The 25,425-nt window shown below is 36.6% G+C and overlaps 1 protein-coding gene and 1 long non-coding RNA gene across 2 annotated transcripts in view; both read left to right on the top strand.

The window, feature by feature from the left end:
* LOC128086990 (uncharacterized) overlaps positions 1-25,425 on the top strand; it is a 435,001-nt gene that overhangs the window by 321,190 nt on the left and 88,386 nt on the right. The window lies entirely within an intron of this gene.
* Positions 1-25,425, top strand: part of BTBD9 (BTB domain containing 9) — a 110,122-nt gene that overhangs the window by 71,579 nt on the left and 13,118 nt on the right. Inside the window, exons 9-10 of the mRNA XM_052693216.1 lie at positions 2,568-2,757; positions 13,244-13,351. Coding sequence (XP_052549176.1) covers positions 2,568-2,757; positions 13,244-13,351 — 298 coding nt within the window. The remainder of the gene's footprint in view (positions 1-2,567; positions 2,758-13,243; positions 13,352-25,425) is intronic.

The raw sequence follows: 25,425 nt of genomic DNA, 5'->3' as shown, positions 1-25,425 counted from the left end.
GTTTGCTTGCAGAATGTGCATGCTTTGCTAGCAAACATCTTTTCCATTCCCTAAAAGCAAATTCAATTTGTGAGAGTATAAACAGTGGGGAAAAAAAAAATCCATATTTGTAATCTCTTCTTTTGTTTTCTTTAACAAAGTTGGTTACTGTAATAGCTGGATGCTTGATGAATTAAAAAAAAGAAGATAGAAACAAGACTGTTGGTTTTTGGCAGTACATGCTTGTAAACAAGTGACCCGAATTTAAACAGAAAATCTAATGGGAGAAAGGAAGAAAACCAGAAGAATTGAAAATACAGCACAGATCAGAGTCCCCACCAGATGGTGTTTTTAATAAATGTATCAAGCAGATATTAAAGAAGATAATAAACATTCAAAATAGGGAGTGGCAGACTCCCCTAGAGAGAAGAAGCAGTATGACACCTTCTGCATGCTACAATTAGTTGGAATCACATTCTAATTAACCGTTGTAGGAAAAAAAAGGCAGTTAATGTACACTAATACAGTTTCTGTATGGCTGTTAAGGAGTTAGGCTAATCAGGGTAACATCTTGTGAGTCTGTGGATAAGTACAGAAATATAAATGTGAAAATGAGCAGGGTGAAGCTTAGAGGGCACACAGGTAAAATATTTTATGAACTGAGTTGTATTGTGTTCAATTAATGACTTATGTAGCTCATGGAGTGTCTGGAATATTCCACAGAGTGTTGGCATGAAAATTCATTTTGACATTGTATCTTGTACATGTTTTTTTTAACCTGGTAGCTTCTATTTCCTACAAAAAGCAGCACTGTATAGAAGATGCTTTAATGCCTAAGTAAAATGGGTACTCAAAAAGTTCTCTTACTGCCAGGGAAGAGGGGAAGAAAAGAAAACCAAGGCAAATTCTGTTTTGATGCCTGTGGACATTGTTTGCATTGTTGATCTTTGCTTTATTCAGATAATTTCTAGTGAAGTACACCTCACGTCTGCTTCTTTCTTCCCCATAGGAATCTGAGAATTTCTGAATGTCTCTGTTTCATAATACCACATCAAGACATTTCTAGAATAAGAATGCACTGACTTTACTAGTTTCTGATGAGCACACAGTGATGTTATCAAGTTTGATAGTGCAGTAAATTTGGGGAAAACTGTTATTTTTTCGCTACCTTGAATTATTACTTGGCTTGTAATGAGCCAGTGAGCTCATTTTATGAGCACATTGCAAATGAGCAGATTTTTTTCCACTTTAAGATTCTACTCCCAGCACCACTAGCACACTTAAAACACAGAATCATGTGATCACAGTATGGTTTGGATTGGAAAGGACCTTAAGGATCATCTTGTTCCAACTCCCTATGGTGGGCAGGAATACCTTCCACTAGACCAGATTGCCCAAAGCCCCATCCGACCTGGCTTTGAACATCTTCAGGGAGGGAGTATTTCCAGCTTCTATGGGCAAATTGTTCTTTACTCTCGCGGTAAAGAATTTCTTCCAAACGAGTAATCTAAATCTGCCCTCTTTCAGTTGAAAGCCACTTGTCCTATCGTTACATACCCTTATAAAAAGCCCTTCTACATCTTCTCTGTATGCCCCCTTCAGGTACTGGAATCCTAGCTCCTCAGAGAAAATTAGCTCTTTTGTGGCTAGAGACTTTAAAATTTGTTCTGAGATTTCATACAGCAGTATGTCAGCTATTTTCAGATGATATAGCAGTTTTAATATATATTTTAGGGAAAATCACTGTCTGTTATTAAGTTTTCACTCTGAAGTGGATTTAAGATGCTGCATAAATCCATTTTCATCTATACTATACTTTACTTGTTTCCCTATGTGAAAATTCAAATAACCTTAGATTTTAGTTGTCAGTGTTTCAAATTTTTTATGCATTTCATCTTTTGGTTTATTTGTTCTTTTTCTGATTTTTCTGGTTTGTTTGGCATGAGATTTTGGAAATTGTGTTGAATTGTTCGTTGTTACCACACATACATTGGTCATTCTTCATCAGAAACTGACAGTCTTAGCTTTTTTTTCAAAGAATATTTATTATCGTTGAGCTAAAATGGTGTTTTCAATGTGATTTGCCACATAAAAAGAATAAACAGATAACCTTTATTTTTGCATGTTCAGAGAACAGCGTTTTGCAACCTTGTTAATCTGAATTTTTTTCTAGAGAGTCTAAAAAGAAAAAAGAGTGAGACATAGATGTCTCATATGAACAGAGCATCTTACATAGCTTTTATGTGTCCAATCATCATCTTACTGAATGATGAGATGCAAAAAGTTTGGGAGTCTCTCAGTTACCGACAGAGTTCTGTATTGGTTTAAATGTAAACAAAGGTAATTAGATAATTAGGTGAATATGTAATTCCAAAAATAAACGTTGAAGCACTTGTATAACAGAGTTTCATAGTTTATATTATACAAGAATTAATGTTTCCTTGTGTTGACCATACTTTGATAACACAGTTTTGGGGTGCTTTTTTTTTCCAGTCTTTTTGCTGGCAATGACTATCATTACTGTCTGAGTTCTGAGCTGTTTTCTGACTGTATCACTGTGTGTATCTTCCTCATGTTTTAATTTGCAGTTCCTTCTGAAAATGTTGCAACAATTGCAGATTGTGCCAGTGTGATTGAGGGTGTCAGTAGAAGTCGCAATGCCTTGTTGAATGGAGACACAAAAAACTATGATTGGGATTCTGGGTACACGTGCCATCAGCTTGGGAGTGGAGCTATTGTAGTGCAACTGGCACAGCCCTACATGATTGGATCTATACGGTAAGAGGGTTTATTTTTCTCTAAATTAAAGGCAACGGTGAGACTTTTGCTGAATACAATTATTTTCTTTAGAATAAAGGGTGTTTGGAAATTATGGTAGTGAGGTGTCTAGTTTAGTAATTGTCCTTTGACATTTTTATTTCAGTATAATGGTTATGTTAAAAATTAAATACATGAATTGTGTGTCAAGAGACAGCAGTTCAATTCCAGAAAATATTGTATTTCAAAGGCATAATAATAGTAATAGTCAAATTGTAAGATTAAAGATGTATATTTATAGTAGAATAGAAATTCAATTGCAGCCTCACTTGTGATCACAGTATGAGCAGTTCTTCATATGCATCTCATTGTGAAAACTGAAACATTTATTGAGGAAAGCCATCATATCAGAGTCAACTAGGTTTACTTTTCACTATACAATTATCAGAAGCTCTTAACTTGAATATGAAGTATATTATAAGGGCACAGTAAACTGAATATTGCTTTACAGTGTTGGATTAATTATGTTATATAGATCTGGATTGTATTTCTGGTCTGTTCTCACAGTGGGTATGTTTGTGGATACGACAAACCAGCTTTTGGGTAACGTAAAAGCTTTTTGCACTTCTTCAGTTTTCCTTTGTGCTTTGGAAATAGTTTGAAGAACAGGACTGTAAACAGGTGAAGAAGAAAATAGAATTTCCAACTTCAGATTCAGAATGTAAATGATTTTGTTTAACAAAATCAGGCACTCAAAACCTTGTCTTGATGTCTGTTTGTTCTCTGTAAATTTAGAGTGTGTTGTCAGGAACTTAATTTAATTCTGTGATAAAAAAGAAAGCTTTCTGAAGCTGAAGCTCTAGTGAGTGAATGTAGAAACTGCAGGTTAGGTCCTTGTTAGCAGCAGAGGCCCAAGATAGGTATATATTGCTACAGTCTGTGCCATCTGCCTATCAGTTGTCTCTTTAGACTAGTTGATTAGTGAGTGAGATGTGACATTTCATAATTACCAGTTTTTGTTTTCCAGCAATGGAAAAAAAAGGAAGTCTAAAACGGTTTAGGCTGAAGGAAATAATCAGTAAGGAGGTGTAAAAAAATGCCTCGGACTGTGGTTGGTTTTCTTGGATCCTCTTCTCTGTCTACTACTACATTCGTATTCCGAAAAGTAGACTTTCTAACTGAGTTCAGAGAGAAAAAAAGAAAAAAAAGTACAAAATTCCAATATCCCTGAATCATGAAAATAAATGGTTCCTTTCTTCCAAAGCTCTGTCTTTTGTTTTCAGCTTGTAGCACTGCTGTGATATTATAAACATGAAAGTTTAAAGTCAGAAATCCAGACTCTATCCATTACAAGTGTACTGATTTGTCTGTTTCCTTGCTACACAAGTTATGCATACTGTGAGTCCAGCACTCTTCTCACCATGTGCAACAAGTTGAATAAAAAGCATAGTTGGCAGTTTTCCACTTTGGCAGTGAATATTTTATGCTTTTGAGTTTGATGTTTTTATTGCTAAATTAAGTATTGCATCGCAAGTAGAAAACTAAAAAGATACGGTAGTCGGATATCCTTAAAGAGGTAATTGAAAATGTAATTACGACGTTTTCATGCCACTTTGAGCTTAAATTTGAAGCAGCAGCAGAGACTTGCACATGTGAAGGAATAAGAGAAGAGTGTATTAACTAAAATGTATTGTTTTCATTTCATAGTCCCTCTGTCTCCCAGCCTTAGAATTTTCTGCTATCTTTAAATTGGTGAATCACTGTCACTTCAAGTTAGTGCAATAGTTTGGCTTTCCTGTATTAAATATAATGCTAGCATTTATTCTTCTTAAGCAGGAGTTCTGGATTTTTTTGTTTGTTTTGGTTTTGTTTTTTTGTTGTTGGTGGTTTTGTTTTGTTTTGTTTTTAATAAAACTTAATATTTAATGATGTATTAGATGAACGAGATTTTTGGTTGTCAGGAAATAATTGCACAATTGGGAAGCATATAGAGCGAAATAATAACCATTTTTGTTAGATATTTTTAAGTGAATAAGCATTTAATTGTTTATGTGCTATACTAAATATATGAGATCAGTCTCATCTGTTTTTCATGGCTTTTCCTGCATATACAATACAAGCAAAATGAACATCTTTCCTTAAAAAATGACAATAATAAGCAGCAGCAGCATCAGGATCTGATAGACATGATATCCTGCCTTGCCTGGAGAGAGAGATGTTAGCAGTATGTCATCCTTTCATTTTCATGTTCTGCCTAGAAAAAAAAAACAAGTGTTTTAAGCTAATATCTGTGTCAGATGATAGGCAGATGAGGAAAGGATGCCCCTTCAAATGGAGAAGGCGGTTTTACTACATAGCAGCTGCTTCTTTGGCATGGCTCTGTAACGTGTCTCCTACTCTGCAATGTGGAAGACAGTGACAAAGATCTCTGACTCTGGGAAATCTATGGCTGGAACAAAGGTCAAGTAACATACAGACGCAAAGCTGGAAGTCTTACTATTTCATCTTAATGCAAGTGGAAGAGTTATTTATTTATTCTTTTTAGCAGGTCTTCCAGACCGGATTAAATCGTATTAATTGCCTGTTTTCCTATTATGCTTACTTGAAAAATTCCTCGACCTCATTCTTCCACTAGGATAACATTTCCAGGAGCACTTCCTTTAGGCTAGCCACACTACAGAATGTCATGAATTGTTCTTCCCCCAGAAACTGAGTCATTGGGTTTAGATTCTAATGGAAGAATTAGAAATTAAAGTCTACATCCTTTACATTTGGAGACATCAGCATGCCATTAAGTATGTTTGTATCAGAGATACTAAATACGTAAACTTTTTTTTTCTTAAAAAAAAACAAAAAACCAAATAACTGAAAGGGTAGTAGATGCTTTTAGTTTCTAGAAATCAGAATTCCAGTGAAGAAAGCCTCAAAGTCAAAATGTGTTACTATGGCAACTAAACTCTGAGTATTGAGAAGAGCAGGGCTATTGGTGCTCAAATATGCATCAAATATGCTCAAATGTACAGAGAGCTGAATGATTCTTGAGTATATGTTATCTGCGTGTTTTCTGCCAGATCTGTCAATTTATTTTAGTATCTTTGAATCAGTCATGTTGGAAAGGACTTGAGAAAGTGATCTTGTCCAGCCTCTTCATCAAAATAGCATTACCAGGAAAGAACTAAGACCATCTTATTCATGGCTTTATGTAGACAGGTCTTGAAAACCTTCAAGAAAAGAGATCCACAACTTTTTTGGGCAGCTTACTCCAATACTTAGTTTTCCACACCATGCATTTTTTCTCTTTAATGTGGTTCCTGTTTTCTCATGGCTTTAGGCCATCTGGAACTTCAGTTTATGAACATTGTCTTATATTTCTCCCATGGTGTACCTGAGAAAAGAGCCTGATTCATTCTTTTTGATAACCTGCTTTCAGGTATTGAAAAATGCTGTAGAATCCCTCCACCATCTCAAGCCCTCTTAGGCTGAGCAAGATATTTTCCTCAGTCTCTCAGTGCACCTGCTCCAGCTTCTAGAATGTCTTGGTGGTCCTTTGCTAGATTTGCTTAGATATATCGATGTTGTATTGGCATACAAAATTGGATACAGTATACCAGTAGGGGTCTAATGAGTGTCAAATAAGAGAGAATAATCTCTGTCCCTTTTTCTGCTGATTCAGTTCCTGTTGATGCAACTCAGTATGCTGTTGGTGGCCTTAATTGCTTAGAAGGCACATTGGCAAATGTGTACTTGAGTTGCAGCCTCACCAGTGCTGAATACATCATCTTCCTGCTCCTGCTGGCAACATTACATCTGATACAAGGCAGGATGCTATTAGAGTTCTTGGCCACCTGGGCACACTGCTGGCTCAGCCAAGAGTCAACCAGCACACCCACAGCCTTTTCTTCCACACAGTCTTCCAGCCACTCTGCCCCAAGCCTGCAGCATTGCTTGGAGTTGTTGTGGCCAAAGTGCAGCACCCAGCACTTGTTCTCGTTGAACTTTATCCCAGCTATCCAGTTTGTTCACATCCCTCTGTAGGGCCTTTCTACTCCTCGGGAGATCAACACTTCCTCCCAATTGGTTTTGTCTGGAAACTTGGTTAGGATGTACTCAGTCCCTTCATCCAGGTCATTAGTAAAGATATTGTATAGGAAAAACCCTAAGTAGTTCCCCTAGGGGACACCACTCATGACTACTTGCCAGCTGGATTTCATTCCATTCACCACTGCTTTGTGGGCCTGGCCATGCAGCCAGTTCTTTACCCAGCAGAGTGTACCTGTCCAAGCCAATAATTGCCAGCTTCTCTAGGAAAATACTGTGGAAGACAGTGTCAAAGGCTTTGCTGAAGTCTAGGGAAAAGAATACCTCTCACCCCCCAGATGGGTCATTCAATCATAGAAGGAGATGAGGTTGATCAAGAAGCACCTGCCTTTTGTGAACCCATGCTGACTGGGCCTGATCCCCCCCAATTGTCCCCCACATGGCATGTGATCTTCCTCAAAATGATCTGCTCCATAACCTTTCCTGGTACCTTGGTCAGGCTGACAGGCCTGTGGTTCCCTGGATCCTATTTATGACCCTTTAGTCAGTGATCAGTAGACAATTCTGCTAGAAAAGAACTGGAAAAGCTTTTGTTTGAAATTAATTATAAATAAAGAATGTCTTTAGATTATAGAAATTTTAAAAATATATTTATTAGTTAATATAATGACTGTATTACTCTTCCATACTACAGCTCATGAGATACTTGAAACAGTCAGCAGGGAAAAACATACTTCTGCTGCTTCTTCTGTACCGTTGTCTGTCTGGAGAGAAAATAACCTCACTGTTTTTCCTCTCTGAAAAGGCACTTACCAATGACAGAAAAAAATATTAAATATAACTAGATGCAGAAAGGCAGCAATTGGCATGTTTAACATAATAGACATGATATAATTCCCTTTTTTTTAACTTTTAAATGGCTAAAGCCTTAATACTGGAATGCCTGCCATATCACAATAGCTTTAACTCCCCCTACATTTATCTTGTACAGAAAACTAATGCTGTTACACTGCAATTTTGGCTGATAGCTTTATATTTTTTCTATGAATTTCCAAAATAGAATGAAGAGCAGGACTTGCTATAATAACATGTAGCAGAGGGAGGCAGAATTCTTCTGTACCATAGTGGCTTTCAGATTAAAGTAAATACAAATGTATTGCAACTCTGTGAAAGTAGATTAAACATTTATCCCCGTTTAATCTCTTTGAATACTTTATTATTAATATCCATACTTTATGGTTAACTCTTTTGTTATTGGTATTCAGATTAATTCTTAAATTAATAAGTGGTACCAGGAAGCTTTAATGTGTTTTTTGTTTGCTTATATATCATCCTGTACAGCTTTTACACTTTCTGATATTCAATACCACTTTCTCCTTACAAAGTTTTTTCTTTCTTTACTGCTCATTTTCTATTCTTGCCTGAACTGAGCGTGAGATCATGACTCAGAATAAACGATTGCATTAAGCACGTGGAAAATATGCAGGAGTTTGACTCATTTGGAGTATCCTGGAAAAAAAAAAGATTAACTTTCTGCTGCAGAAAATATAAGGAGATTATAGGCAACCAGAGTAAAAAATGTGATTATAATTTTATAAAAAAAATACTCATTCCATGAGCTTGCTTTTCTTTTTCCCCATTTTTGAACAAATGTCATTACCTCATGTTTTGGTTTTCTATTGTCTTTGGAATTTCTGTAAGCATGTGCGAATTGTTTATGAGCATAATACTATGAAATATGTATGCTGTATTTGATAAATGCTGACTTAGAAAGTGAATGCCATCATGTAAGTTTCACCACTGTTGTTTGGTATTCTGCTATCACCTTTTGTTTAAATAGTTATATAGCAGCCTGAACTGAACAGTGACAGTCTTTGGGGGGATTCTGCAGAGACAACACAGAATACTCACACAAGCACAGAACAGTCAATCACAGGGGAACACATGACATTCAGGGAGGTACTGCTGAGAAAGTACAGCAGCCTCTTTTGATGTAGCAGACAATACAGTCAGTTTCCCATACCTATAACATGAAATTTTATTTACATTTGAAAACTGGTTATTGTGTAAAATGAGGCATCTTCAGCATGTGATGGAAAAAATAGTATCACATTAAATGATTACAGGCTTACGCTTAAATGCCCAAGGAAGTGGCATATTAGCCATATGTTTAAACTCATGATCTTCCAAAGAATGATGTGGATAAAGCTTTATGCAGTTTTTCCTTCTTTATCTTGAGGGCACAGGTTACCAACAAGAGCTAATCTAACTTTTTATTTTAATATAGAGAGTTCTAGGGTCACAGGGAATTTTACTTTAAAGAGCTGCCTTTCCAGTGCAAGTCCTGACATTTTCATTGAAGTGAATTAATATCCATCATAGCAAAACACAGTTTCTCTACAAAAGTTTATCCTGGTAACTTGCCTGGGATGTGTTTGAAAAATTATTGTACCTGGCATAAAAAGTGATCCTTGTGCCCAGTGTGCACTGGTGAATATCCGTTTTATCAAACTGCTTATCCAGAAAGGCATTTCATGCAGGATAAGTTTGAACTAGACTCTATGGTAAAGTCTTCTTCCTGTCTCTTACAAGAGATACTGCAGAGAGATGAAGTAAGAATTTTTTTTTTTCTTTCACAAGTCCCAAAGGAAGAAAAAACTTCATGAAGCATTCATGCTGAATTATTTTGGGAAAGAATCTTCCCACTTTTCTTTCACTGTTTGTTTGTTTTGTAATAATCCCAAGTCATATGCTTTCTCAAGCTTTTTAACTTGGGCTAAGTTGTTTTGGGAGAGAGCAATTGCACACATTCTTAAAAGGAGTACATGTTATACATATTTCCAGTTAGCCTTTTATTCAGAAGCCAAGCCAGTTTTGATTACAGTATTGTTAATTGTAATTACATTCACTAGCATGCTTCTGGTACTCAAACTCTTTGAAAACTTTGATCAAAGAAACAGGACTGAGCTTCTATGACGAAAAGGATCCTATTGAAAACCATAATTAGCTACATTTTAGCAACCATTTAAAAGAAAACAAATTTATGTATGTTTTTTTCTTTTCTGTCTTTCTAACATTTGGAAGATTCATCTAAACATAGATATTCAATCAATTCAACTACCATAATATTAGTAGTTAACAGATGAAGGATTTTAACTCATAAACTTTTTGTTTGTTTGTTTTTTAAAACAGAGAGTGTGCTTCATTCAGTCTCAGTATTTGAACACCTTCTAGCTGTAGAAAAGCAGAATGGGGAAGATCTCATGAGGCCTTGGGTTGGATTTTGTTTCTTTCTTTTGTTTTTTTAGTTAAGACTTAAATGTTGCTGTGGGCAACTATTTTTATTTTTTCTGCCAGCTCTGAATTTTTTCATTTGCAGAGTATTCAAATGTACAAAAAGGCTTCTGTTAAGTGTTCTGTTTGAGCTTCTTAAAGCTACTTTTGATGGCTCATTATTTTTGATAATATTAATGAGCTGGGCTTAGCTGAGGGCATTGAGGGAGTTTGTTTAAAATCTGCCTGTCCTGTAGACCCAATTCCACTTTGAATGCTAGGATTCCAAAATGGAAAATAAAGAACTAACCAGATTGCTCTAAACAGAAGGAAATAGCACTGTTTTTAAAGCAACAATACAGTCACACGTCCTTAATAAGCCCTTTCTGAAGAGTCCAACTACTGCTTTGGACAACATTTCTCTGTAAGAGAAAGGATTCTGTGTTCAGCAAATGGTGAGGTCATTTTTCCCCTCTAGCTGTCTTGTTTTTCAATGTTAGAAGTGAGCAATAATGTTTGCAGTTAATGTTTCTTCCAGCAGAAGTAGCAGCTAAAAGCAAGAAAGATTTTCTCAACAAGAAGTGAATTCATAATATAGAACTTGAACACTCTTCTGAAATATGATTAAAGAGAGACAGCTTGAAACTTTGCCTGGGAAAATCTGCAGAGTGGCACAAGATGCTTTTCTTTTCAAACGTCTCAGCTATTTTCATTACTGGATCCTTGTCTATTACTCTTTGAAAAGTGTGGATCTGCAGTAGCTATTCCACTCAGCTAAAGAATGAACCCAGATTGGCTGTCTTACATGACTTTCACAGTTCTCTGTGTGTGGCTGTCGTTACTCTGATTTAAGTCATCAGTGCAGTTGTAGCCATTTTGGAATGGTTAGCTGCTCTTTGTTTACTTGTCTATAGCAGGTTCATTGACTAACTAGCAATTTCCAGGGTAAACAAAATCCAACAATTTGTTGCTCTAGGAATTGTTAGCTGGCACTGGAAACAGAACCTGAGGATGAAGAGATAGCAACAACTAGTAATTGCCAGTATGTTGCAGTATGGTATATATTCTCCATATAAGTATTGTGTTAGGGTTCAGAGAACAAGGGTTTTAATAACAACAAAATCAGCAAAGCATGGTTTTTCATAGCAGACATAATGTGGACTGTGCACTTCAGAATATTGCATTTTCAAAATTTTGGGTAGTTTGAAGAGCATTATTATCATCATGCTGATTTTGCATCTAGTCATCTCTAACTGAAACAGAAAGATACCAGTATTTACAGCCTGTCAATCACAAGTCAACGCGTGGCAAAATTATGGAGAAGCTTGTTCTGGAGGTTACTGAGAAACATATAAAAGATGATTCAGTCATTGGTCACAGACAGCGTGGGTTCATAAGGGGAAAGTCCTGTTCAATGAACTTAATTTCCTTTTATGACAGGGTTACCCAAATTTCACAGGGGAATAATTGATACAAGCTTTTTGGATTTCAGCAAAGCTTTCGATAACTGTTTCTTGTAGTATCCTTCTGAACAAAGTATCTAGTGTGTAGTTAAACAAATACATTACTTGATGGGTGAACAACTGGCTGGCAGGTCCAGCTCAAAGGACAAAAGCAAATGGGGTTTCATCAGGATGTTGACCAGTCACTTGTGGGTTTCTGCTGGGCTCCATTTCAGGGACAATTCTCTTTAATATTTTCATTGATGACTTGGATACAGGTCTTGAAGGTATGGTGTTGCCTTCCTCAAGTGTAGAGAGGCATTTGAGAGAGATGTTAATAAACTGGGGGGCTTGGCAATCACCAACAGCATGAAGTTTAACTTCAGTCCAAGAAATTCCAGATTCTGCACCTGGGACTGGGCAATCTTGGATGTGCATATGAACTTGGGAATGAGGGGCTGAAAAGGATCTGGGGATTCTGTTGGTTGCAAGTTGAACATGAGTCAGCAGTGTGCCCTGGCAGCCCCAATGGCCAGCCATACCCTGGGGTGCCCAGGCCCAGCACTGCCACCAGGCAAGGGGAGGGGTTGTCCCTCTCTGCTCTGTACTGTGTGGCCTCACCTCCAGCACTGGGTGCAGGTTTCTGTGCCATGATGTAAGGACATAAACCTGTTAGAGAGCATCCAAGGGAGGGCTATGAAGATGGTGAAAGTTCTGGGAGGGCAAGGAGTGTGAGGAGCGGCTGAGGTGCTTGGTTTGTTCAGGCCAGAGCTGAGGAAAGGCCTCATGGCAGCTGTAGCTCCTCACAAGGGGAGCAGAAGGGCAGCACTGAGTTCTGCTCTCTGGTGACAGTGACAGGACCCGAGGAAACAGCATGGAGCTGTATCAGGGAGGGTCAGGTTGGGCATTAAGAAAAGGTTCTTCACCAGAGGGTGATTAGGCCCTTGAACAGGCTGCCCAGGTTAGTGGTTGTGGTCCCAAGCTTCTGGAGTTCAAGGAGTGTTTAGACAACACTTTCAGACATTGGGTTTGAATGTTGGGTGGTGCAGTGCGAAGCCAGCAGTTGGACTCTGTGATCTTTGTGAATCTTTTCCAACTTGGGATATTCTGCTGTTTAGCCACTTCCTGTAGAGATGCACATTTGTGAGGATGCGTATGGAATGGGTCCTTTGAGACCTCTTTCTTTCTCCTTTTTCCTTAGCAATTTTCTCAAGAATTCCATGCTTTCTTCCTTATATATATTATGATAAATTAGAACTGAGACTTCCCATTTTTCTTACTTGCCTTTAAAAAAAACACGTTGTTATATATTTACAAAAAAAAAAAAGAAAAAAGAAAAATCTAGTTAAGAAGACAGTGTAATCCTCTTAGTCAGCAGAATCTTTTTATCTTTCCCATTTTAAATGACCTTTGAAAAAAGATCTTTGACTAAGGTTTAAAGGAGGCAATGCCACTTGCCAAATAGATTAGTTCATTTACTGACTTTCAAATAAATTAGAAGTAATTGGGTGAATGTCATAGAATAGTGTTAGTAAGATGATTATTTTAAGTCAGTTACTGGCCTTAGGATAATAAGTATAGAGATAACATTGAGATGGCAATAACAGTAAAGACCTTCCTGAGCATTGGAGACATACTAATATAAAATTAATATAAAAAGGATTAAGAGGCAGAAGTACAGGACTAGGAAACATAAGTAAGCATCTTGGTTTGGCATTTGTTTTACTTATACTCAACTGCTTCTTCATACTTAGGTTACTGCTTTGGGACTGTGATGATCGAAGCTACAGCTACTACATAGAGGTTTCAACAAATCAGCAGCAATGGACCATGGTGGCTGATCGCACAAAGATTTCCTGCAAGTGAGTTTGATTTTTTCCCATGTACTTGCACAAAGCAGAACTGAAAAATGGTTTTCCTTTTTTCTTTTTTCTTTTTTTCTTTTTTCTTTTCTATCTTTACATAGATGACATCTCAACTATGAAAGGAATGATGGTTATATAGCCTGTGGATAACTAATTCCAGACTGTTCAAATACAGCATCACAAAGTTGTAGCATCATATTTGGTTAAATATCTAGACTTTCAAACCAGAATCTGTGAATAGATAGATGAGTACTATGCATTTTGCCCCTATCAGAGCACACAAATGCCTTGTACAGAGTTGAAAGGAGTGGAAGAAATGAGAGTAGGGCCCGAACCATAAGTCAACCACTGAACTCATTTATCTAAGCTTAACGTCTTCTCTGTGGTGATCATGAGGTCAATGCATATAAGACAGAACCTCTGCTTTTGAACAGGACCCTTCCATAGGAAAGAAAGCCATGCTTCTTAAAAAGATAAAAACAAAGGAAACTGACAACAAAACCCTTTCATTTTTATGTGTATACTTCAACCAGAAGAATTCAAGTATGAATACTCTCCAGATTTATACTCTCCATTGGCCTTTCTGTAATTATTGAGTCCATTGATAAAAATCTAATGTGGAAAAATTTTTCAGTGTTGATGGCCACCCTAAACAATTTGATATTTCTAATTCCAGCTGGAATTAAAAGATATGCTGCAAAATTATCCATGCTACATATCCAGAAGTCAGGCATGCTCAGCATTCAGTGAATGTTGGTATTATACAATCTCCTGAATGATTCTTACGATGATCCTTAGGGAGGTTCAGACTTTGAAAAAACCTATTTCCTTTCTTCTTTCCCCTCTTGTGTAGTTTTCCAGAAGACACATTTTCTCTTTTTCGTGGGGCAAAACTGAAGTTATTAGCTAATATGGGGACGGAACTCACCCGTCCTGTGCTTGTGCCAAGTTGCAACACTGCTGATACACAATTGCTAAAATTTATGTTTCATGCAGTTACAATGTAGTTTTAGGGGTGTTAGTGAAGAAGAAATTGACAGGTGCTTTCACTGCCTGTAAAGGAGCGGTGGTAGTGGTGAGCAGAAATCCTGGCTGGAGGCAGAATTGTAATCATGCTCAAAGACATCTCAATTTAATGGAAAAAACATCATCATCTTGTTTGCCCCAGCAGTGGTAGCACTGGGAAGCTGAAACCAGAAAAAAGACACAATGCTTTGTGCTGTTCTTTTACGTTTTGTTACTAATAGTCTAGGACAATCAAAAGAAGCATTTGGGCAGTGTGGATTAAATAGCTGGTTGACATCCTAGTTCAAGTATCTTTTCACTGTGTTCAAAACATGTTTTTGAAACCCTTAACCTTGGACAAAAATCAGTGCACTCCTGAACTAAAGGTGGCTGACCTTCATGATATACTTCAAAGTACTGACTCAAAACATAACTGCTCTGGAAGTTCTCAAAGCTTCAGGAACTATTATGGTGTGAATTAGAAAATTGCATTTTCACTAGCTTACTCTGACAGACATATATCCACCTTATGAAATGATAGTCTTAAATTTAAAGTCTGCAGATTTATAGTGTTCAACACTGCCTCTAACTATCTGTTCTCAATAAATACAAGACCTGGTTCTAAAGAACAGAAGACTTACAAGTCAGTGACTCATGCACTGAATCAAGTCCCTCACTTGTTGGGCAAGGTTTCAGTACAGTGAGGGAAACATTTTAATGATAAAAGAAAATTGAACCAGTCTCTTATAGGAATATGTATGGATCTGTGTTTTTAATTTTGTTTTGTTGGGAGTTTAAAAATAAATCTTGAAGCAAGTTGAAAGTGAGAAAATTAAATAATTCTACAGTAAGGCAGAGATGGTGCAGTTTGTCTGGTTTACTATTATCAGGTAATGAAGAAGGTACTCCTGATGTATGAAAAATATTTTTTTTCTCTAGTGCAGAGTTTTAAATTTCTTATCTAAGCTACTTTATCTAATGTGTTCTAGTCTGAGATTTTGTATGAAATGTTCTATAGCCTGATGAGCAGAGTACAGGTATCTTACTTCATATGGGACTTTCAGATCCAGCGTGCTGGTCTTTCTGTCTTTGTCCTTCCTTTACTATAGGTATATTATGCAAACAGCACAGCTCCAAAAGAGAGATTTTTTCCTCAAAATGTCTTTTAAGGATTTTTTAGGGACTCAAAACTTTTAGGGACTTTTTAAGACCTTTCAAGGACTCAAGCAATTCAGGAATTTCTCAGGGATAGGTGAGAGCCAAACTTGTGTGCAGTGCCTGACTCACCCTGGGGTTTAGGCAGCCAGTTAGAATTCCCACATTTAGCAATTTGCCTTAATTAGACTATGGCATAATAGGATGGAATTAACAGTACCCTTATCGTTTCAGCCTGCATATATTTATGAATGCAGCATTTGTCTATTCTGCAAGAAACAAAGTCTATTCAGATTCTAACAGTGGTTTGTCTCAGCCAAATCCTACTTTTTTGATGAAAACTGGGACATCCCAGCCCTTAAAAGTATAAAAATTGTAATTACTTAGGCTTATGCAACTTTGCTATTTAAAAAAAAAAAAAAAAAAAGACATCCAAGAGATAAGTCCTTGCGTGGGACTTAGACTGTCTGCTTGACTGCTTTGCAGAGCAACAAGCCAGCTGTTACAAAATAACGTTATATGTGTATTTTTTGTGAGACTGAAACGCAAACACCTTCCAAAAAGTGTACCTCAAATTATCTCTGTTTCTTTTATAGATTTTAGGTATGTGAGGGAATTCTAGGTAGGTGATGGTGCCCAGAAATCCTGCGCTTACTCTTCCTTGCATTACGTCTGTGTTAAATATCCTTCAGCAGGCTCTCAACAAATAACTTGCTACTGCTGCAGTAGCAAATGAAAGTGGAGAGAGTTAAAACTTCACAGGGGCCCACATTCAAAGAGATGGAATACGTGCAATGAAAGAATTTACTTTTTATATTCTCCATTCGCTCTTTCTCTCTTCAAAGACACATGGATAAGAGTTGTTTGCTTTGCTCTTTGCCGCCTGGCTTTTTCTGCATAATCTTTCAGTGGAGTTAAAATCTTTTGCTGAAGTCATTCATTAGTGCATAGCCTTACAAGTGTTTTGTGAGATCACCAAATAATTTTGCTGCATCTCCGGCACAAGGGTGACAGGTGACAGGACAAGAGGAAATGGCCTCAAGTCGCGCCAGGGTAAGTTTAGGTTGGATATCAGGACAAACTTCTTTACAGAAAGGGTTGTTAGGCACTGGAATGGGCTCCCCTGGGAAGTGGTTGAGTCACCATTCCTGGGTGTGTTTAAAATCCGTTTGGATGTGGTGCTCAGGGACATGATGATGAAGGACTATGAAGTTTCCCTATAAACTCTCAGTATGCCGCTTTGCATTGCTTTAATAGTATTTTTAACGTAGTATTTTGTGTAAATTAATAGTTCAGTGCTCAAAGGTAGAATCTGCCAGAGTATTCCTAACCTCCTTATCTCTCTCAGTTTTAAAAGGCTGAAGACAGAAGCTGTATGTTTGTTATCTTCACAGGGAAGCTTGCTTACCTCCCCTAAGTGAGTGCCAGTTAATGCATAGTGGCTGTGTAATTGTCAGTTTTAAAATTCTCAATGTAGATTTCCACAATAAACTGCTTTTCTCAACCCAGTATGACAGCAATAAAAAACAATCGTTGTCTCATTCTACTTCTTAAGACATGTGTGATAAGCTGGCTTGAGTGTGTTAGTGTTGGATAGTAGAGACGTGCACTTGTTAGAAAAATTTGCTAATAAAAATGCTGAAAGTCAAATGAAAAACAAGATCTAAAGGCCATTGGACATCAGGCCTCAAAGCTAATGATTCTTTTGATGAAAGAAGCCCTGTAAAGACAAATATGCAACAGGATGTCGTGAAGGTTATCAACTGAGTATCATTTTGAATGTTCTCATGAGTATTTACTGTGAAATGGATCTGATCCATGGTAGCAGATGTGTTATGTTCAGTTGCCCAGTAGGAGAAAAAGAAATCTAATATCTAATATTGTTTATTTATGAGCAGTTCTATAGCAATTGATATTAACTGTCTATATGGTAGTTTAGAGACAGATTTATCATTTTCTTTGTGGAGGGTATGACTTTATTTTCAGAAGTTTTATAACATACTGCATTATGTCAGGTTTTTTTCCTCCTGAACTTGTTTGCTATTTGATATGCAAAGTATACTGTTTTTATGATAGATGTTTTAGAGCTTCCAAACTTAATTTCATATTTCCATTGTTTATTATCTTATGCAATAAGTATTTCAATTTCTAAATTCTGAAATGAGTTCCCCTCAATTTTTTTTTTAATAGTTTCTATGTGGAATACTTCCAAGTGATGCCCCTTTGAGGCACTGACACAAGATTCATTAACAGATTTATTTTTCTTTAACTATCCTCAGGGATTTTTTCAAGAATAATTTTCAACTTTGTCCAGTGTTTCAGATTTTTGTCAAACCAATGTCCCTTAAGCATCTCCAGTTTTCAGACACTGCTTATTTCCTTTGATAACAAATCACAGCTGGAGAACACACTGGAAAGATCTGAGGCTAAAAACACCTTTTGAATTTAACTGTTCTAAACAGCTTTTTGAATGCATAATAGAGTTTTCCATGTTGTTTAAGAGCACAGACTAAGAAAATAGTTCTTGTTTGCCTAGTATTAGTGGCAAACTCAATTTTGCTCATTCTTTTTTTCCTGTGTGTACATCTGTGAAATCTTTGTAATATCTATCATGACGTAAACATTTCTTTTGCTGTAGAGGTAATATTTGAAGAGTGTGAATACCCTTGTTCATAACTGCACGCAGTATGTGTGACATACTCACAGCTCGATGATCCTTGAGGTTCCTTCCAGCCCAAGCCATTCCATGATTCTGTGTTATATGTAATTCCTCATACGTGAGCACAAGCAGCAGTTTTTAACTCCTGTTCTCCTCCGATTCCTACAGTGCAGTCTATGATCCCCACTGCAGCATTTACTTGCATCCACTTTCAACCACTGTTTTCTCCTTAACCACTTTCATATGACTGTTTTGTCCCATAATGAAACCTCTTGAGCACTTCTCAGCTGTTTTGCCTTTCCAGCTCTCCATAAGCAAATTTTTTTTTCTGTTGTTTGCTATTAGTCTGTCATGCATGTATTATCCTGTCATACCTAAACTGAGAAAAAAAAAGTCTCAATTTTGTATAATCCTTCATTCTGCCTCACACCTGAGCTGCCAAGTTAGCAGAATGGAACGAGATGAAAAGAGATGTTCTTGTATCTGCTACATTAACAGTATATTTCATCCACAGCTAATCCTGCTTTACGTGGAGTTAATTTCATAGTGAAAATGTTCTTGTACCTCTTATGTCAAACAGAATATACTTCAACCACAGTTCATCAGTATTTTACGTGATGCTAATTTCATAGCAACTCTAGGTAATCAAAATGTTTTATCCAGAGTTGCAGAACTTTGTGCAGACACATTCATATGATACAAAGATGAAATATAGTTAAGGAGGATGTCTAGGAAATTGCTACGTTGTTAAGCTCAATTTCAAGTTGCACTTCGCAGAAATGAACTGAGGGTTCTCATTAATCTGTTCATTATGCTGCTAGTAATGCCTGCTGAAGCAAGTCAGACAGATAAAAAGGGTCATTTTGTGTAATTATTGAGCCAATCGAGGCATTAAGTACGTATTTTACTTGGTGTTTATATGCTCATATTTTTTTGTTCATAAAGCAAAAGAAAAAATAAGACTTGCGTTATTAAGCATAAAAAATAAGATTTCACAGACAGAAACCAGAGTTGTATACAATTTCAGAACATCAGGAGGCACTCCGAGGTGTATAAATACTGCTTCTAGCACTGAATTTGATGGCCTTTGTTTTAGCTGAGTCTAGTCTGATTAAGAAAGGTCTAGTTTTTTTCAAATTACGTTTCTTAACAGAGATCCGGGATCACAAGAAAGTTTTCAGCTCATTAAATAAGCCTTGAAAAGAGTAGCAAGGTGGTGCTAACTTCAGCATATGTCTCTTTTGAATGCTTTACCGTGTGCTTCTTTTGCTGCAGCTCTGCATGCACTCCATGCATTTAAAGTTGTATGGCTTTTTTTGCTTTGCTCTGCTATTCATGGGACTGCCATGTTCTCAGCACATTACTGTGAGGACAATGAAGAAAACATCACAGTATTACTGATGTCAGTTTGGATGTTAGCTCAGTTCTGCCTGAGGGAATACAACTGATACCCAATAATACCCATAGTATCAGCAGTGCCTGTTTTTTTATCCTATAGGAGGATCCTTCCATATGCACTGTGGCAGTACATTGGATTGTACTCACTGAGGCAGAACATATTCTCTCTTTTGAAAATGTCTATGTTTGTATGCTTATAGCTGAATGCATGTACATGCACACTCTCAGCGCCTTTGTGAATCAATATTACTACAAAAAGTCATGCAAGTAATAGATCTCCTGTGCAACTGGCCCATTTTTCTGCTTGAGATTGAAAAGGGATGCCTAATACTTAAATGTTGTTTTGCAGATGTGTTTGTTTACTTTGATATTGATTATTGCATAAGGTCATCTAACAACCCAATAAACAGAGATGCCCAAAAGTTCATGAACAAGATGCTGAATTACTATTCTGTCTGCAGTCTCCCTTTCTTGCAGGCAAAGTCATTAAATATAGCAAGTGCTGACATCTCCCTGTATAGTCAGGAGGCCAGGCAGATGTCATTGCATCTTATGCTAAATGTGACATTCTGCTTTTATTTCTAAGGATCTGCCCTAATTAGGTTGTTGATATTTGAGATCTAATTTCATTAATACTTGGAAAAGTCAACATTTTCTTATGGTGGACAAAACAAGTGTAGTCTTAAGCCTTACAAGTATCCTGTGTAAAGATACATACGGTTTGAAGCCATTGATTTATTCACAGTAGTATTTTTACCAGGGCAAATTATATCCATGAATCACAAAATGGAAAAACTATTATATCTTTGGATTCATCCTTTAGGAATTTCTCTACTTTGTGGATGTGGTGTGGTTTTTAGGATAACACTCCATCTGTTTGATTCCCTTCTGCATTTTACACTTTACTACTCTGTCTCTGTATACTTCAGTATTAAGGTACTGACTTGGGAAGAATGTGCTAAATTTGGTTTTATCAGAACCAGAAAGGAGTGCAGTTACATTGTCTCTGTTCTACAACACAATAACAGAAACACAAGTTGCATTTGCTGTTTTTATGTAATTCACTTCAGTTTCATCGCTAAAATTATTGCAGTCATGGATGTATTTACATTTTTTTTTCTAGGCAGCCCACGCAAGTTTGAGCCTGAAGTCAGCAGGCTTTGTTTTCTGACCGTGAGGTTAATAGATTATTCAGTTTGGTAGGATAAAGGGCTATAGTTTTCCTGCCTTCCATTAGCAAACTTCTGTATGTTTCTATTGCTGTTATGAGAAGGCGCTGATGCTGATTTACTTTTTTCACTGTTTCGTTCTTGTTAGAGGCTGTGGTTCAATTTACTGCATTCCATGGAGGTTTGACATGTCAATTAGATGTTATCAACAATAATAGAAGGGCAGTTGCTGTAAATGTGAAGTTTTTATGAGTGGTGCACAAGGGAATGCAAGAGAGAAGAGTGATAAATACAGTGTTACGTTATATGCTACAAAGGAACTGATTAATAGAGAGCGTGATTCTGTCTCCTACCGCTAAAAATATTTGTATGTATTTGCTGTTAATCAACTATTCAATTTGTGTGAACAGTAGCTTACAAACTGTTCTAGGATTACAGGGTAAGAAGTCCTTCCAGTTAAAAGCAGCCCACTAGTTGTATTACTGGTTATGTTCATGTGTTGGGTGGCTGTTCATTATCTTTGCTATCTAAATGAACATCAGAGGCAATAAATACTGGTAATGAGTGAACACAATGAAAGCAGTTCAACCTCTAGGACTGTGCATGCGTGTCTTCTGCTTGTGCTATGATACAGGAAAGTTTGTAAATAAAATGGACTTGTAGGTCAAGATGCTCAAGTCCACAGCCTCAGGATGTAGGCGTAGAAAACACATGGCTCGTTCATGACGCAGCATAGAATTTTGGTTTGTGGCATTCTGTCAGACATTTGGCAGCAATTTGCTAATAATTTCATTTTTTTGTAAGATTTTAGAATATAAATTATGTTTCTAGAAATACAGAAAAAAATCCTATTAAAATGTCCAAAATGTTGAAGCAAGCTAAATCAGTGAGTAACTGCCTGTGCAATACAGAAGTGTAATTGGATGCCTGTATTGGAATGTGGATATATTTGAAAAGTAGTACCTACTTTTAGCTTTACTGTTGCTTAATTTCACTGTTTTTTAATGTCGTTTCATGTAATATTGTTTCTAAGATAGCAGGTTGTAAGCACTGAAGCTGCAAAAGCAGAGCTATAAAGCAGTCTTGTACTAGGAGTTTGTTAAATAATTCAGAAGTATAGACTTCATTAAATATATTTTACATCAGAATTTTTAATCTGCTTTATCAAGCTTGAATTTTCTACAATAAATCATATACAATAAAGAGTTTTTAGTACTTCAGTAAACTGTTATTAGAGGTATAAGATCTACAACTATGTACAGGTATTTTGTCAGAATTTGTCATTGCAGTGGGAAAGACCAATCATAACTACAGAAATATCCACACATTTTCTTCAGATTATTTCCAAATTATGTCTCCTCCTTATAGGAATTATGTTTAGAATAAAAACTTCTGAGGGAATTTTTACCAAGGGAGGTGGCATTATATATATTATATATATAAAAGCGATCATGTAACGAGCACTGTGACAGATATTTAGTTTCTAATATTCTTACATTTATTCTGGGCTCATTATATTTCCCTTAGCCATTTTCATTACTTCTGTGATTAGTACTGCCAGTCCTTGGTGTTTTATATTTTTTCCTCAGTAGACTGAATAAGATATATTTGCTATCCCTTCAGTGGACTATAACATATGTAGAAGTAGTGCATTATTATTTGGTAAGTTTTGGCCCTAAGAGAGCTGCAGAAGGCAAACTGTTACTTCAAGCTTCTACCTTGCATCCCTCGTTTGTGAGTGTGCTGTCATGATGGAATACATGGAAACCCAGTTTTAGGGCTCAGGTTTGAGTCGACAGAGATAATAGGTAGAACTGCACTTAATTTGTGTGTAAGTTAAAAACTAAAATGCAGAGGACCTTTCAGTCTTCACAGTCCATTTCTTCTACTTTCTCTCTCCCCGTTAGTGACCTGGAAAACAGAATGAAAAGGAAGTGGCTGAGCACCAAGTGTGGCTGACTTCTGTTATTTATGGCTTTGGCACTCTGAATTAATATGCTGTTTAATGACAGCTTTAGCAGGAATAGTTTTATTTTGCTTTATTGTTTAGTACTGTTATAATGGAAAACACGTTTTTTTATTGGCAATTTATGAGGTAGCTGTAGATCTTATTTTATAAAGATAAGTCAGTATCGCAATAATGTTATAGCATTTTTAAAGCATTTACCTGTACTGTTAGATGCTCTACAACAGAGGCAAATATATTATTTGTTAATAGAGCAGGAAATGTAATACTTACCATGCAGTATGTACTACAGTGCTTTTCCTGTCTCTGTTGGTTGCTTACTCGTGTACACAGCTTTTTATTTGGCAGCTTCGTGTGGTAGTTACTTGCTTGCTGTCTTGTTTTCACTGCAGTCATCAGACTGATTTATCGAAAGTCAACACAACTACTCTTTCCTTTTCCTTTCATCTCCTTTTACAAATGCCTCCACATTCATCACAATGAATACTGGATTTCAGCTAAAAGTTGTAGTCATCACTGAAGTATTCCACATCCAAATAACCTGAGGTGTGTTTTGTCACTGACAGAATAAGACGCGTGCAGGCAAGCATTAGAAAGCAAAGTGGAGGTTACTTACTGAAAGTTGAAATTCTTCAACTGTTGTTCATTTCTGCTTGTTCTTTCAACTCTTTTGCTTAGTTTTTGGAGGGAGGAACAAAAAATGGAGGTTGTACGACACTTTGGAAAAGGAAGAGCTTCAGCATGCACTCTCAAAAATCACATAGTTAACCCAAGGCAAGCCAGGAAATGCATATGATATGGTTATTACATCTTGATGAATTTTGGTTACAAGTAATATCTTTCTCTTTGCTCTTATGCCTTTAGCCTGAACTTGATTTCAGCTATAATCAGTGCTGCTCTGGTGATCCCACAGTACGGCAGTATTTTTGTAATGCCAGTGGATCATTAGAAAATCTCAATAAGAGATAAGCTTCCACTTCTTTCTTAATTTGTTCCTTCTGGAAGAGGAGAAAATAAATGGGATGAGTCACTATTTATATCCCATTCTATATAATAAATCTCTAGAAAGATATCAGTTTTTCATGGAGATAACCAGGCAAGAATTTTAAATGCTGAGAAAAGCCATTAAATTCTTGAAGAGGTGAATTGCAATTTTAAAGCTATAGATAGCTTAAGCAATAGCAAGCTATTATTATAATTTACATGGACATCAGTTTTTCCTGCATTCTTCTTGCAATAGGCTAATAAAGAGAAAGGAAAAAAAAACATGAAAGTAGAGGGGTTTCTAATGATATTCTTCTTGCTGAGAATAGAATATAGTGAATAGGTTGTGGGATGCACAGAACCATCGTGTTTTCAGTGACAGCTGTTGGAGAGATGAAAGCATTTTGCCCAAGAGTCTGTTTATATCTTTGAGCAGAGAAAGTGATTTTCATTGCAAGGAGTTCTAAGTAAGATGGGCAGAGTCAGAGAATAAGAGAGCAAAAGATAATTATCTAAATTATGTTCAGTCTATTATAGAAGACGAATATAGTTAAAATGTAATTAAATATGACAGGCTCACAGGATGCAAGCATGGCTTAGGAATGCTAATCATCAATTACTGCATCTCCTTAGGGGAGTCAGACAGAACAAGAGAGTTAGAAGCTGGGTGGCAGAGGTGAGATGTAGAGTGTTAAATAAAGCACCGTGGAGCTGTAGCAAGGCTAATTTCTTTTGGAAAATTGAGCTACTTTATCAGGAGACCTTTGCTGGCCATACCAAAGTGATGCATTTCATCTTGAGGACCCTGGTACGAGTCTGAGTACGCTGATAGTTCCTAGTGTTATCTTAGAGGTGATGACCAAGACTGCTGTAGATTGAAGTGCAAATCCCAAAAGAATCAGCCACCAAGGTGGGTATGAAAGCAGAAAAAAAGAAACCATCTACACTCCCTGAGTATTTAAAAAAGCTAAATACTGAAAAATCACTAATCACTAATAAAGAATACACAAATACAGGAAGTCCAAAGGTGGCAATGTCACTTAATGGGAAAGCACTGTCATTAGCTTGAAAGGTTTGTTTCCTTGGCATAGGGGAGCCAAGGTGAAGAAATGGCTCTTATTTTACAGAAGTATTTAATCCCAGACCAAAAATAGAGATGCTTTAGATAAGGTTTAATGCTGCTGTTCCTTGGATATAGTGACATATGAATGCATCAACACCAGAGATTGGTGTCACCATTGAATTTGCTGGAAATTTTTGTAAAAGGAATTATGAGAATAAATGTATTATTTCTCGTGAGGAAAGGAAATAAACAAATATTCATGGCTTGACTAAACATTTGCAAAATAAAAATTCTGTGGAGAAATTCTTATGTTAAAAGTGTAACTTGCAGTAAAATAAGAGAATTAAAAAGAAACTGAAGGTTTGCTAAGGATGTCTTTTGTTTAATTGAGGAATGCCACTGAAGATGGTTGTTATGGCTTCATACATACATAGAAGTCTGAATGAATTTATTTTATTAGTAGAAAATATAAAAAGAGAGCACACATAAGTCATGATACTTTTTTCAGTTACCTGTCTTCCCATACTGGTATAGATAGTTACACTGCATAAATTATCTTTCTACTGCATAATTATACTTGTATTGGAGAGATATTCCCTTGTATATATCAATGTTAGCTGAGGAAATGGCCATAAGTTGTATCAGAGGAGGTTTTGGTTGAACATAAGGAAG

The sequence above is a fragment of the Tympanuchus pallidicinctus genome, unplaced genomic scaffold (assembly GCF_026119805.1).
Source record: "Tympanuchus pallidicinctus isolate F22 unplaced genomic scaffold, pur_lepc_1.0 scaffold1, whole genome shotgun sequence".
NCBI lineage: Eukaryota > Metazoa > Chordata > Aves > Galliformes > Phasianidae > Tympanuchus > Tympanuchus pallidicinctus.
The sequence above is the reverse complement of the archived record's forward strand: the minus strand, read 5'-3'. Positions and strand labels throughout refer to the sequence as shown.